Raw genomic sequence first — 15,971 nt, 5'->3', positions numbered from 1 at the left:
CGGGTGATTTATTCAACGAGGAACAGAAAGCGGTAGACACAAAACTTCTACTGGCGTCCGAATCAAATAAGACTGACGCTGGTAATTCATCAAGTAGAAAGGTATCTGGGATAACATCACGCTCCTACTTAGCTAAACATTGCTCATACATTCTTGAAGGAGCCAGGAATTTAAGCGGTCAAGTACCAAGGAACCCAGAGTGACAGTATGCTACGCCTCAGCTAAACAATTACGCGCAAAGCGTTCGAGAGGATGGGAAACGAACAGGAGAATTTAGGAAGTAAGATAAAATTTAACGCTAACGACTCGAGAGTTAGCCAAATCCTAACCCTACAAAGACGGAACCCTAACATAGTCAGGCACAAGTGGTATTTAAAACATGGAAGGTAAGGGTAAACTGCTAATAACGTTGATCAAGTGTTATTAGTCGTTTACTTCACCGGCCCGTTCTAAGCACCCCCTGACCCTAACCAAATTAGCATTCTATCTAACACTTTACAATTAATCACATACTGGAAACTTTCAAATTCAAAGGAATGACTAAATAATTTAAAGTTACCTCTTGGCGTGCAGCTACTCGCAGTGGGCATACTGGTCTCTTTTCATACAGTTCGAGTCCAAGCATTCGGGGATGCTCGGATGCCTCGAACTATGGCTCTGATACCAACTTGTAAGGCCCCGAACACCGGGAACCCCACAGTTGGTAATCATTCAAAAAACTCGTAAAAAATAATTAAACTTATAAACAATTCTTTTCATTAAAATAAGCATCACAGAGTATAATTCGGCGGAAAACGTAAATAAGTAAATGAGTTCCCAAAACCCGGGAATTTTGCCCAAAATCAACATAATTATCTTTAAATAAAAACTTTTAAAAATAAATGTTTAAAAATAAAATCTTCAATTCCCGTATGCCCTTTACCGTCCAAGTAGCTTCGTGCACGTCCAAGCGATAAGGCATCCTCTTCCTAACCTGAAACTCACGCTAACATGCACACAAAGTCAGCTTAAGCTGAGTGAGTTCAAGTTTTAAATAAGTAACAAAAGTATTATAATCATTCCAACGGTTTTAAAACTGTAAACGGAAATACATCGGTTAGGTCACCACATTCAATAAATAATCATCCTTACGTATGAACGTCTCTATACATACATTCCTATATATATAAATATATATATAACATTCAATAATAACATTCAGGGCCCGAGAAAACGTACAACCCAAACACGTAACATTCAGCGCATGCAAACACAAAGTAGGCATACGCAACATTCTGTAGTCGAGACGACTACAACATTCGCCAAATATTGGCCATTCTAATATATATATATATATATATACACATACACACATTCTTTAACATTCTAAGGCCTACCAATACTAGCAAGTCTATGTAAAATAGTTTAAAACATTTCATCAAGAAAACACTTAGGTGTGCATGCTAGCCTAAAAGTAAAAAGAGTTAAAAGGGCATCATGAACTCACCTGACACAAGACGCGGATTCACCATGAGCTAGAGAATCCCTAAGAAATCCCAAAACTCAAACACCTGTCGGTTTACATTCAATCAATACTAATGACACCAAGGTGACTCGTTTATCCTACGAGACGTTCTAACATGGTTCGAGTTACCTAAACCCTCGACCTCATCAAACTTAATCACAATAGCCCCCGAGGTCTCACATTCACCAAAACGACCCTTAGGTACTCCCGGGAATAAAGAATTCCCAATTTACCCCCGGAGCACTAGGTGACACTAACACGTGCGTTTAGGAGTCGTTTAGGCCGTTAACATCCAACTAAGCCCCGTGTGGACCCATTATGATAAAATAACAGCCAACAAGTCCACACGACGCCACACGGGTCAAATGGGTCGGTAACCCGCAAGTACAACGCACCAACTATTCAATAAACATAATTGCGCGTTGTACCGACCCGCTGGAGTAACCGACAACCAATTCAGTCCCATAACTTATAAAAATGAATTTTGAACAACCCGTACATCAAACCAAGTGTTCCCGAGCTGAATTGGTCGTTAATCACTTCAACCCTCGCGTTAAACGCGCCAAACTACAATTCTAGACAAACGAACATAACAATCAAACTACAACTAGTTGATCAACTTAACGAACACCTACGAACATGATCTTTAAGTATGATATACGGGACATAACTAGGAAGATTGTGGTGCAAAAACTCACTTCAAACAGCCCCGACAATAACACAATTGAACATCCACCGGTTGAGCCAAAACGAACTTATAGATCAATAACGAGTAAAACGTGTAGATTTTAGCATGCAAAGATGCATTTAATTACATAGGATAACCTTTGAAATAAATTATTAAATTTTTACCAGACTTTAATAAATGTCTTTGGTTTATAAAATTATTTTTATTATATTTTTCTATTGGACACAAACATTATAAAAATTCCTCCAACACAGCAAGGTACGTGCAGCTATTTCAGTGCGCAACAAAATGATTTTATTTTTATAAAATTCATTACCGAACCAAATTAAACGATTCTAAATGGGTTTGGTTCCTAACTCAAAATACTAACTTCCAGAAGTGGAACCAACAAATTTGGACCTGTCTAAAAAAGGTTATGACGTCGGGAAGACAGACCAGAATCCGTAATCCCGCATCAGCTTTGACACTCGATTTTATAAATTCATAAAAACTATTCAAATCTTCTCCAAAAATTACGTATTATACCTTTATGGAAACTAGACTCAAACTAGAACATCATGGAATCAAGAATCAATCAAAAACAATGGATTATCATCGCGTTACAGACCGTACAATAAACGTATACGAATCTGTTAGCAAACTGATATCATCAAAACTCAACCTTAACGACCAATAAGCGCGTGAATATGATCAATTAAGGTGTAAAAGATATGGGGAATCATATGACCGACCTTGAATTGAAGTTTTCACGGCTGAAACTTGGCTGGGCAGAAGAAAAACGAGCAGGGGGAGGGTCTTAGCTGCGATCGGTCGCTAGGAATGAAGTTAGGGTTAGGGTTTTTCTTTTTTAATATTATGATATAAAATAAATTACACTCTAGTCCCTCCAGTATGAAGTGTGTAGCAACTTGGGTGGAAAGTTACATAATTTTAACGTACCGGGATGACGTAAAGGCTCCCGAGAAACGTCGGTTAAATCCCGAGAATAATACATACTTTACAAGTTTTACTCTTGGAACCAGAATTAACGGGTGTTACACTTTTACTCCTTTATAATAAATATTAACAAACGTGATTGTGTTTGTTGTAGACTGGTTAAGAATTGGAGGTTGACAAGTCGGATGTTCGTTTTTGTAGCCCTATTGTTGCAGATTCCGCTCTTCAAGTAACCCCAATGGTAAGTAGGCTTCACTAATAGTGTCAAACAAATTGTATGTCCCCCGGCGTTATATAATCCCTCATTTTGTTGGCAGCCTATAGTCGAGGAAAAAGCAAACGGGGGTAGGTGGGAGTGGGACAAGTTTATAATTAAAATCCTAATATCAAACAGAAGATAAACAACATAAATAAAGAATCGGACCTTGTGGAATGTTCTTACCAAACTCGTCGAAGGAGACCAAACACACTTGAAATACATCTCCTCGGATGTATTTCAAAGAAACACCAAACCAATCGGTTTTGAAAACACACGTGGGAGATGAAAGCAGAATGGCAGTAGTCTGGGCCGATGGTTTTCAGAAGAGGTGGTTTTGTAATGCAAACGATCTGCACCGGGGATTTTGGGGTGAAACAAACGGGGGTAGGTGGGAGTGGGACACTTGGCATATTCTCATTAGACGGGAAAACTATCGGATTTTTGGGTAATCTATCGGACCCAATAGATTTGCCAGGACTATTTGTGGAATTTTCAAAATTGTGGGACTATTTTGAGAATCTCTCTCATGAATTGGACTATTTTGGGAATTTTCCCTTAATAATTCTTTATACTGCTACTGTATTTATGAATTCAATCTACCACATCTGTGCATGTTTCCCTGATGATGATATATCCAGAAGCACCTGCAATTACACCAAAACAAGAGAAAGAACAAGTGGAAAAATGTATTTGACTTTCTTGAAATACCAATAATGGAATAAGATCTATGCAAAAATCTAACATCCACCCCAGAAGCATACATCATATTTTGAGATGATGTAATATAACTGTAGAGCTCCCTTCAATCCAAAAAAGGATCAAGAGGAGGGTAATAAAACTCCTAGTGTATGCAAGCCACAAAACCTATTCATGCATCAAGAAACATAGGATTTGAGGGATTCATAAACCAGCAGCTCTATCTTAATCCCACTCAGATCTTCTATTGGAAATTAAGGAGCTCTACTACAAGTTCAACACCAGCAAATGAGATGTTGAGAAACAAAATATGTATACATAGATTTGTTTAACAGAAACCCTAAAAAGCAAAAGTGGAAGAGAGAGAAAGCATTAGGTGCAGTGAGTGAGATGGGTAGATAGATGGATATAAAAAGCATTTATGGATGAAAATTAGGGAAAATTCCAAAAATAGTCCAATTCATGAGAGAGATTCTCAAAATAGTTCCACAATTTTGAAAATTCCACAAATAGTCCAGGCAAATCTATCGGGTCCGATAGATTACCCAAAAATCCGATAGTTTTCCCGTCCAATGAGAATATGCCAAGTGTCCCACTCCCACCTACCCCCGTTTGTTTCACCCCAAAATCCCCGGTGCAGACCGTTTGCATTACAAAACCACCTCTTCTGAAAACCACCAGCCCAGACTACTGCCATTCTGCTTTCATCTCCCACATGTGTTTTCAAAATCGATTGGTTTGGTGTTTCTTTGAAATACATCCGAGGAGATGTATTTCAAGTGTGTTTGGTCTCCTTCAACGAGTTTGGAAAGAACATTCCACAAGGTCCGATTCTTTATTATGTTGTTTATCTTCTGTTTGATATTAGGATTTTAATTATAAACTTGTTTGTATTTTAAGTAGAACCATGAGGTTTAACAAAGGTGATTCCATTGAAGTCGCTGATATGGGTCGTGGATTCTTGGGTTCATTTTATGACTAAACCATAATCTCCCGTGTGGGGAAGGAGTACATCGTTGTTTTCCGTACCCTTGTTGAAGCCGATAATTCTGGGTTCTTAAGGGAGTTTGTGAAGGCTGAAAAAATAAGGTCGAAGCCTGCAGATGTTTTACGTGACCGGCTTTGATCTTGGGGAAAAATTTGACGTTTTTGCAAACGATGGCTGGTGGGTTGGCTTTATTGCAAGTAAAATTGGAGAAAGTGAGTATCTAGTTCACTTTGAGAGCACCCCCGTTTGCTAATATCCGTGTTCATCAGGACTGGGATGCTGCCAATGAGGTTTGGGTGTATACCAAGAGTTGAAGAATGTTGGAAGTAGTCCCAGTTTGTTCAAGTTTGGTTAGTTATTCCTTTATTGAATTATGTGATGTTGTGGCCACAATTGTCTCTAACCCGTGTTTATGGTTGTAATCAAGTTTTTAAATGAAGTATTAATGTTATTGTTTATGTTAAATTATTGAGTATGTTTATGTTTTATAGTGTGTTTGTATTTAGTTTTTTGTGTATTTAGTGCTAACAAAATTATCTAAACTTAACTCAAAATCACTGGAATAAACTAAAGTTGAACATGAAATGAAATGGGTAGTACAATGTTTATGTTTGGGGCTAATTTTTTCATTAGTTGATTTCCATGTAATCGACAGCCATATCGTGTTCTTCGTTAGCCTTGTTTGGATTCACTTCTGTTGTGTTTCCCACCATAGTTTCATTAATCCTCAAGCCCGTAAATGCTTCCTACCACGATGGTTCGATGTTCAAATCAGCACCATCCCGTATGGCAAAGGGTTCATCTGTCATCTCCGGGTAATTTAGTCAAGCCAAATCATTGTTTTCGTTCACCTGCATTTCATCGAACACGTGTATGAAGGTTTCAATGTCATCAAAATGATGAAGATCAGGGAGGTGAGTTTTCGGATCGTTGAAGTTCGGTTTTGCCATATGTTTTATGTTTTAATAGTATTAGTGGGTTAATGGCTAAAGGAAGTTTCCCTATCCCTTATTTATATAATGGAATTTGTAACTGAGTTCGATAAATTAGGAGGTGTATAGTCCGGGCCGATAAATTTAGGGCTTAATTTGTAATTAACGTTGAAAGGACGGCCCAAAGTCTCTACTAACCCGTGTTGAGTTGGCCCAAGAAAGTTTTCCCGTGACTTTTATTCCCAAAACAATCTGCGCCGATATAATATCTTAAAACCCAATCGATCCTCACTCCCGCCCTCTAAACACCTCAGGACCACCCCCCACCGGTTCCCTTCATCCCAACCATAGTCCTGTAATCTCTTTCTCTCATTCACTAAATCCACAATTGGATCTTAATAATAACCCGTTTTCCAATTTTGGACCACAAGGTAGTTTTGATTTCTTATAGCCGACAACAAGACAAACCGTATCAACAATGAATCTTGAGCTGGAGGCTTCCAAGGTTGATGATGTTGGTAAAGAAATCCAACCGTTCCGTCAAGGTGAAAACAATGACGACAAATCCGTCGTCGGCCAGCAGCCTAAGGAGGTAATGTGAACTCTAATTTTGGGTTGAACCTAGTAAAACCCTAATATGTTTTTGAATAAAAGTTATAAAATTTTATTATTAAACCATAATAGTCACCTATGGTATTGTAGAAGAAGGCCCCTCAAACAAGAGTAGTTTGGAGTGATATGAAGTTGATTGATAGTGTTATTGAGTGTTCAACCGCCCATTCGGATATTTGGAAGTCACAATGTTTTAGTTACTGGACTAATGTCAAGGCCTATAAGGCTGATGGCCCTTTAATGCATGCAGTTTTACTACGGGAATCGCCTACACGTATGAACCTGAGTACGATGGTATATATTATGATATGGTTGGTTTGAATCAGGTTCGGTTTAGCCCAAAAGAGTTTACATGCATCACCGGTTTTACATGTGGTGATAATCGTACACGTGGGTGTAATGGTCCTGGAAAATTGTTTAAAAGGATAGGTTTCGAAGGAAAGAAAATACAGGTTGGCATCTTGAGGAACATATTAACAAGTAAAATAGAGATGGAACTAGTTGATGCTGTTCGTTGCTGTTTGCTTCTGATGCTGTATTCCATATTTTTTGGCGTAGAAAGGGACAAGTATATTGACGATGAGTATGTGGACCTGGTAGAGAGGTTGGAAGAATGGAATTCTTATCATTGGGGTGTCCCAATTTGGGGCAGGCTACATAAAAGTTTACACAATTGTTTGGCCAAAAGAAACACTTCTAAAACTGCCGGAGCCGCATCGTACTCCGCTGTTGGTTTTCTATGGGCATTTAAGGTTAGTGTGTTGTTAGTGTTTTACTATGTTATGCTAAATTCAAAGTTACTTGTTTTAAGTACTTTTGATGTCATTTAATTTGTAGATGTGGATCTTTGAAGTTTTGCCATACATATCCGTTTGTGATTGTGAGTACACACCAACAATTCCGAGATGCCTAGGGTGGACCCAAGAGCATGGATTTCAGTGTGGCACCGTTTCAAAAATTCTTGCCAATTCAAAAATGGTAATATTGTTTGACGGTAAGCATTTGTTTTATGAATAACCTAAAGGTAACTTAAATCAGGAATGTAACGGACCGATTTTTTTTTTTTGTTAATACAAAGGGACCTTTTATGCCAAAGTGGATGACGTTTACTGACGATGAGATAAATTATTTCAAAGGGTCGTTTGAGTACATTGACAACAAATTGCAAAACAAAATTGTTGTTCCTCGACTTAAGCAAGTGATCAATGAAAGTGTGCATGACGATCATGACATTGTTGGGTTCCAGACCAAACCATGCAACAAGTCATCCCACAACTCATCAGACCATCATTCCAACAACCCATCAGACAACCAATCCCACCACCGTTTTGGGTTCTTTGGGAATGAAGCTATGGGTCAGCATGACAACAATTTGTTTCACCAACACAAAACGGTCGGTCAGGCTAGCCAAACATTTGGTCAGGGTAACCAAACCGCCGGTCACCCTCACCAATCCGTCGGGCAGGGTAATCAATCTCTTTATTCCGAAAACCAAACCTTGTTTCCTAGTGGCGATTATAATACGAACCAAACCAACTGGCCGGAAAATGATGTCCTAGCATTCGAAAACGATATGCTTGATCAAGATATCCCCATTGAAGGTTTGCATTCCAACCCACAAGAGAACCAAAGGAATAAAGACCTTGTAAGCAGCTTGCTTGAGGTACCTCAGGTGAATATGTTCAGTGATCAGCTAGACAAGGTTATCACAAGACTGGAGACTCTTGAGAAAGAAAGTCAAGCAAATCACCAACAATATGAGGTAATTTCGTTAGATACTTTATTCGCTAGTTTGTACGTGCATGCTGTGTTGTGCTTAAGCTAATGAGTATTTTCCGTAAGGCAGAAGTTGTTCATCACGATTGCCAAGAATCAACTGGATATTATCAATGGTCTGAATGTAAGTAGTATTAATGTTTTTGTTAAACTAATAGTGAAACACCTAATCTTATATTACACTTATAATGTTGTAGAGTATCAAATCGATGACCAACACGGAACGTGACTTGCCTAGTGAGGAAAATGAAAATGTGGCGGATGACGAGGTATTTTTCTAGCTAGTATCCAACGTATAACTACTTTTACTCCTTTATAATAAATATTAACAAACGTGATTGTGTTTGTTGTAGACTGGTTCAGAATTGGAGGTTGACAAGTCGGATGTTCGTTTTTGTAGCCCTATTGTTGCAGATTCCGCTCTTCAAGTAACCCCAATGGTAAGTAGGCTTCACTAATAGTGTCAAACAAATTGTATGTCCCCCCGCATTATATAATCCCCCATTTTGTTGGCAGCCTATAGTCGAGGAAAAAGCAAAAAGAAAACGCAAGTTGGCTAGGGCGTTACTATCACCATATGAACCGATTAGAAGTGGTTTGAAGAAAAGGGTCAAGGTAAAATGAGATGACAACGAGTTTTCAGAAGACCTCATCAATGAATATGCCAAAAAACAAGATTTATTCACTTACACTTCCATTGACCCGGACTTGTCCCTGAACTTCGAATTCTGGGGGAGACTGATCGGGACATAACAAGGTGGTTGGTTGGATACTTTGGTAAGTAGCCATAACCGTAACGGTAATTAGATATTATGAACATTCACCATATGAAATTCTTAATTTATTACTACCAGTCGGTTTTTTTTTGTTGAATAGCATTTGAAGCTGTGGGTTTACATGTTGCTACTTGAATGAGTGCCGGGGTCGAACTGGACCATCTTGTCACCTGAATGGTTGCTTATGTTAAGGGAATTCCATACCATGCAATCTAAATATGTGGATGGAACAATGCATCCATTCCCAACTGTTGAAGGTGTTGAGAAAGTAAGGAATCCATATACCGTGTGTTAGACTGTTAGGGTCCTGTTGTGTTATGCTTTATATGATGCCTTTTAACATGCGTTTTATCATGCCAGTTCTACATTCCTATCAACATCCCTCATAAACATTGGATACTTGTTTGTGTTGATATGAATGCTTGGTCGTTGACTATATATGACAGGTGAGATGAGTGCTTGGTTTTTAAAGTAACCAATAATTTAGTTACCATTTAGATAACTAACACTGGTTGCTTTACGTTTGGGTAAACAGTCTCCCCGGATACATAGACAACGAAATAGATGAATGCTGCCGCTTTCTGGACGTAAATTACCCAGCTTGGATTGCAAGTAATGGATACAAGATGGGGAAAAAATATAGGGAACCGCTTTTTAAGAGGGATTGTCCATCAAAGTTACCTATCCAAAGTCCTACCTTAGGCGACTGTGGTGTGTGGGTTTGCTTGTTTCTTGATCATTTAACAAGAGGTGAGGACGTATATCAAACGGATGAGCATAATCCTAAGGTTACGGCTGAGACGGCAATGGAGTTTAGGTGGAAGTTTGCACACATGCTGTTTGAAAACAAGGTAAAGCAGTTTCAACAGCCGAAAAGGCCGGAATTTGATAACGTCGACCAACCTACGACCACAAATTTAGGCCAAGATTAGATTTAGGATATCCTTGGTTGGGATGTATATTTCTATTATGTAGCATTTTGAATTAGATGTATATTATGTGTTTTGCTGGTATGATATGGTATGGTTCATTTGTACTAACCGGTTTTCCCAACATGATACACCCATTACCATGCATGGAAACAAAATGCATGCATGCACACCACCTTGATATACAAGGACATATTCCCATGCATGCAACCAAACCCTTAAACAAAGTTAACAACCATCGATAATATAATTACCCATATAATTACAACCATTTGCTAATACGTGTTTCAAAATACAACCACCCAAAAAACCATAAACCATTTCAACAACCCAAAAAAAACAGACACGACATCACTGATCGTGTTAACTGTTAACCATAACTTGAATCAGAAAGCGTTTAAATCAACGGTCATTGCCTGAGATTGTGTCGCGTCGGTCGCATGGAAACTGCTACCCACGTTAGATGTCCTTGCCTTCTTCCTTGATCGGAGCACCTGAGATTCTAGTGGTTGTTTACACTTTCCAGTTTTGTGACCAGTTGTATGACATCGGGTACAAAAAATCGGACCCGTTACCTCACCACGAGACAGGATGCGTTTATTTTCCCGTGGTCTACCCGCTTGTCTTTTCTCCATAACCGGTGGTAGTAAAGGTACATGACTTTCCGGTACCACCCATTCAGATTCATTTGGTACCGGATTTATGGGTTCCAAATAGGTAGATACAACAAACTCTTTGGTATAGTAATCCATTGCCAGGTGACTACAATCTCGCAGCTTCAAGAATTTGCAAACTGAGATTGCATGCCCACATGGTAACCCTGAGACCTGCCATTTGCGACATTCACATGTTCGATTCAACAAATCAACAACGCATCGTCTGCCACCGTCGTCAACATCGTAATGATATTCGTCTATGCCCGTAGCCTTCCACGACCGAGATTTTGCCATTTTTCGTGTTGTTCTACTTTGAGCCCATTTTGAGAGTGAGTGAGTCCATTTTTCTGTTATAATGATTGTCGTTAACTCATATAACGCATGGTTGTAACTACATTAAATACATAAAACAAGGGTTACCTGCGTCTTGTCTCCTTTCAAAAAACCATCTTCTTTGTAGTTCCACAAAGTAGTCCATTAGTTTGGTAACTGGATATTTTCTTTCCTGTAAAGACAAAGCGTTTACAGATTCCGCACTATTTGAAGTCATTATATTATACCGACGAACAGGACTATAGGATCTAGCCCATTTTCCGAAACCGATCTTCGAAAAGGTATCCTTCATAGACGGCTGGTTTGAACAAAGTAAGTTATAACTTCGCTTAAAATCGGATCTCCTGTAAGCTTTGCATGTTGCCCAATATATTCGTTGTTGAGTTTTGCCACGTAACCTTAGGTTGACCATCAAATGCCTACAGCAAAAACCTTGATACGCAAGGGGAAATGCTTGAGATATGCCTATCTCAATTGATTTTGCTCGATCAGAAATTATAGCTAGGTTGGGATGGTCACCTACACATTCACATTCTCTGAGTCTACTTAAAAACCAAGTCCATGAATCACTACTTTCACTCTTACCTACACCGAATGCAATCGGGAATATTTTGTTGTTACCATCCATGCCAACAGCCAGAAACATTGTCCCTTTGAAGCTACCTTTCATGTGTGCCCCGTCAATAATAATCACAGGCCACAAACACCTAACAAAACTTCGAATCTGAAATGAATAGCTAAACAATGAGTCGGTTACATAAGAAAAACTTGAGAATTATTCTAATAAAAATCACTTACAGCGGCGCCAATGGCGACAAATGACATCTCAAATCGGTTTGAGCAATCTCTGAGGATATGTGTACGGGTTCCTGGATTGGCTAATTCTAAATTGTGACAATAAATTGGAAGTCTTCCAAATGATTCGTCGGAGGTACCAACAAGCAAAGTTTCAGCGTAAACTTTTCCTGCCCAAGCTTGTTTGTATGACAAATCAGCCATGAATCTTTCATTTAATATGTTCACAATATTTTTCCCTTTAATGTTACGTGAGTTGTCCTTAACCAAGTCTTTAATGCAATGTGCAACCACCTTTCTGTTAGCATTGCGATGCTAAGGATGAAACAAAGTCTTGGAGGATGTGTGGACTTCACTGAAAGACGTTACATAAAATGCGTCAGAATCTTTGACGTTACGTGACCCCAAACTCCAATGACAATCTTCAGATACGCAACGTACTTCAAGTCGTTGCTTATTAGATTGGGAAGTGATGAACTCAAAGCCCTCGGCTACTGCCATCGTTCCTAACTCCAATTGTAACTCTTCTTTATTCACAAACAACTTGCTAAAAATGGGATGTTTCGACAATGTTCTCTCTTTGAGACTCCCTCCTTCCTTAGGCATGGAAGGACTGTCAACTTCAACTAGGGTTAACCCAACAATTAAATCAAGAGACTGTCTGCTTTCGATCGACACACTGGGGCTAAAATCACTGAAATCGTAACTGGGTTTATTCAAATCCGGTAACAACTCTATCGGTTGGGAATTCAGATCAGGGATCGGTAGCTTTTCGGACATTGAACCCTCAACATTTTGTGTTGACATACGATAACAAGATTCTCCAACCACATACAAGTAGACAACTTCAGAATTGTTAGTTTTCTGAATTCGTTTTAAAAAGAGACTTAGATCATACTCATCATCTATATCAACAAGATAGACGTAAGACGACATCTTGTATGATAGTTGAGATACATGACCTAACTTAAAACGACATTGAATGAACTCAATCAACTTACTATAACTTACGTCTGACGTTAGACAAAAACCACCCCGTTAACAACTTACAAGAGCATACTCCAGTCTACCATTGACGTCTTCCCATTTGCCACCATAACACACAACAACGTTATCAAACTCCATTGAAACAACACACAACAAGACACACGTCGTATACAAAATACGGTGGACAAGTGACTGATAATTGCTTACTAAAGAAATAATCCAACAAACAAGTTTTACCTAAAATCCGTCGATGGCAACTTCATTAAAATTAATTACATCGAATCATACAACAAATCCATCGACGGAACTATATGAACTGGGTCCCACCAACTACTTTAACCTAAAACCGATCGGATTTCCATTAGGGTCCACCAAACTAAGTTTCTCCACAGAAACATCGATGGAGATCAATTACATATTCAAACTATCGGCCACCATCAGATACACTCTAAACCTATCGGTCCATAATAAAATTACCCTAAAACTATCGGATCTGACAGTGGTTAGGTAGCTTGGCTCCACCAACTAGTTTCAAACAAAAACCTTCTATGGAGATTTAATTGAAGCTTAACCTATCGATCCACCCTAAATCTATCATTTACCTAACAAATTCTCGTTGATGACAATTTTCAACCCAATATATGAACTGGGTCCCATCAACTACTTTAACCTAAAACCGATCGGATTTCCATTAGGGTTCACCAAACTAAGTTTCTCCACAGAAACATCGATGGAGATCAATTACATATTCAAACTATCAGCCACCATCAGATACACTCTAAACCTATCGGTCCATAATAAAATTACCCTAAAACTATTGGATCTGACAGTGGTTAGGTAGCTTAGCTCCACCAACTAGTTTCAAACAAAAACCTTCGACGGAGATTTAATTGAAGCTTAACCTATCGATCCACCCTAAATCTATCGTTTACCTAACAAATTCTCGTTGACGACAATTTTCAACCCAATATATGAACTGGGTCCCATCAACTACTTTAACCTAAAACCGATCGGATTTCCATTAGGGTCCACCAAACTAAGTTTCTCCACAGAAACATCGATGGAGATCAATTACATATTCAAGCTATCGGCCACCATCAGATACACTTTAAACCTATCGGTCCATAATAAAATTACCCTAAAACTATCGGATCTGACAGTGGTTAGGTAGCTTGGCTCCACCAACTAGTTTCAAACAAAAACCTTGGACGGAGATTTAATTGAAGCTTAACCTATCGATCCACCCTAAATCTATCGTTTACCTAACAAATTCTCGTTGACGACAATTTTCAACCCAAATGCTTTTGAAAAACATTAATTTGCCACAAAACCTTCGGCTCTTTTTATTTTCTGTCTTTTGTATTTTTTTTCTTTTTTTTATGTCTTCTTCAAAGCATCTTCTATAAATAATAATGGTCACAAACACACAAGGGAGCATGCTGTGAAGAATATTACTCAAAGGGAAACATGCATTTTGCTTACCAAACTTTATGGGAAGTCATGCTCAACCCAAGACCGTCTAGGAAGCCACCCTACTCACATTATCAGTTATCGATACAATTCTCGCTGGAATAGGTGATCTCGGAATAGGGGGAAATGTCCCCAAGGGGGAGGTGGTTAGGCTCAGGATGCCGAGAGCCTCCCCAATGAGGGGGTGGTGAGGCTCAACTGACCCCACTGACCCTTACCAAGAAACGGGCTCGTAAACAGAAGGAACAAAATGAGCCTACCATCGACCTCCTAGAGTAATGCGGACCACCCGACCCTAATTAGATTAGGTTTAATGTTTTGTATTTTTTTTGTATGTAAATTTAACTTTGAAATAAATGCGATTATTTTACTCTGTGTTAGTTTGTATGAATGCGATAATCGAAACATAGACACATCCCCTATTTTAATCAACTGCAAACATGTAAAGAAAGAAAAACATAGCACAAGATAACGTTAAACATGGTCTACTTTATTGAACTCAAAATTAAAACAGACATTCTAAACAAATACATAGCACAATGTAATACAAATCAGCTACACTCCCTATTTCCGGTGACAATCATCATTTGACCATTCTGAGTCCGAATCATGCTCACCTTCATATGGATCATGGTAATAATCAACATCCAAATAGTCAATTGTATAATCCCAAGCATATTTCAATACCTCAGGGTCATAATCCCGCTCCGGCTCCAAATCAAACTCTTCGTTAGGTTTTAAGACTTCATCCTCTTGCACTACACAGGCCACTAGTTCATCTTCTTGCAAATTATAAACTTCATTCCCTACATCACCCACTGGACCCACTTCATTGTTAACCTTGCCCACATGATCTTGTTGTTCAAACTTACCCACATGACTCGCCTCATCCTTTCCCAAAAGTTCTTGTACTTTAACAACATCTAGTTGGTTGTGACAATGCTGCGTAACATAAAATACAACACATGTAAATACATTGAACTAAACAACTACAAATACCATTATAAAAGTCAACTTTTACATGTTAACAAAGTTAACCAAAAAACAAATCAACAACCCTAAACCGTAAATAAGTAAACAATGAAAAACATCCAACTAATTCCAAATGCGATCTTCAATTTGGTGACTTCCTTCGATTTGATTCTTGCATACTCATATTTCATGTTCATATTCATCACCAAAGCAGGAATACTTTCACAGCCGGGACAATTAGGAGTATCCGCCCATCTTAACCATCCACAAGAACCCTTCTGTAACGAAGAACAATAATCAACCAACCTAACCTTAATAAACTTGTTTCTTTGACAATTCTCTTCATACCAACTGATTTTCAAAACTACCCTAAAATTCAAATAACCATATTCACAGTTAAGGTGAATACAATTATTTGATCCATCACTGAAAATTAATCTAGTAACTGATTTAAATGTTTTCCAATAATTAACGAATATTTTAAACAACTTAAACAACTCTATTCAAAAATATAAACAACTTACACAGTTAAGGTGAATACAACTTAAACAACACGATTCAAAAACAATCAACCAACCTAAACTTAGACAACTCAAACGACTAAATTGAAAGTTAAGGTGAATACAACTTAAACTACCCGATTCTAAATTACAAAAAAACAA

At 38.4% G+C, this 15,971-nt stretch overlaps 1 protein-coding gene across 1 annotated transcript; it reads right to left on the bottom strand.

The window, feature by feature from the left end:
• Nucleotides 1-10,482: 10,482 nt before the first annotated feature.
• Nucleotides 10,483-12,084, bottom strand: LOC143626510 (uncharacterized). The gene is made up of 3 exons (XM_077096583.1): nucleotides 11,884-12,084; nucleotides 11,173-11,809; nucleotides 10,483-11,099 (listed from the first exon to the last, which is right to left on the bottom strand). The coding sequence occupies exons 1-3, from the start codon at nucleotides 12,082-12,084 to the stop codon at nucleotides 10,483-10,485; spliced, it is 1,455 nt and encodes a 484-aa protein (XP_076952698.1).
• Between the last annotated feature and the right edge of the window lie 3,887 nt (nucleotides 12,085-15,971).

The sequence above is a fragment of the Bidens hawaiensis genome, unplaced genomic scaffold, assembly GCF_021521415.1.
Source record: "Bidens hawaiensis isolate Kalapana, Puna unplaced genomic scaffold, B.hawaiensis_p1.1 tig00004412_1, whole genome shotgun sequence".
Lineage (NCBI taxonomy): Eukaryota > Viridiplantae > Streptophyta > Magnoliopsida > Asterales > Asteraceae > Bidens > Bidens hawaiensis.
Note: the sequence above shows the minus strand (reverse complement) of the source record. Positions and strands in the feature narration are given on the sequence as shown.

Bases quoted from the DNA above. Each gene is read 5' to 3' on its own strand.
- LOC143626510 (XM_077096583.1), bottom strand. From the start codon at position 12,084: ATGGCTGATTTGTCATACAAACAAGCTTGGGCAGGAAAAGTTTACGCT. The intron at 11,810-11,883 runs GTAAGTGATTTT...TATTCATTTCAG, and splicing joins TTGTCGCCATTGGCGCCGCT to ATTCGAAGTTTTGTTAGGTG. The intron at 11,100-11,172 runs GTAACCCTTGTT...TCATTATAACAG, and splicing joins TGAAAGGAGACAAGACGCAG to AAAAATGGACTCACTCACTC.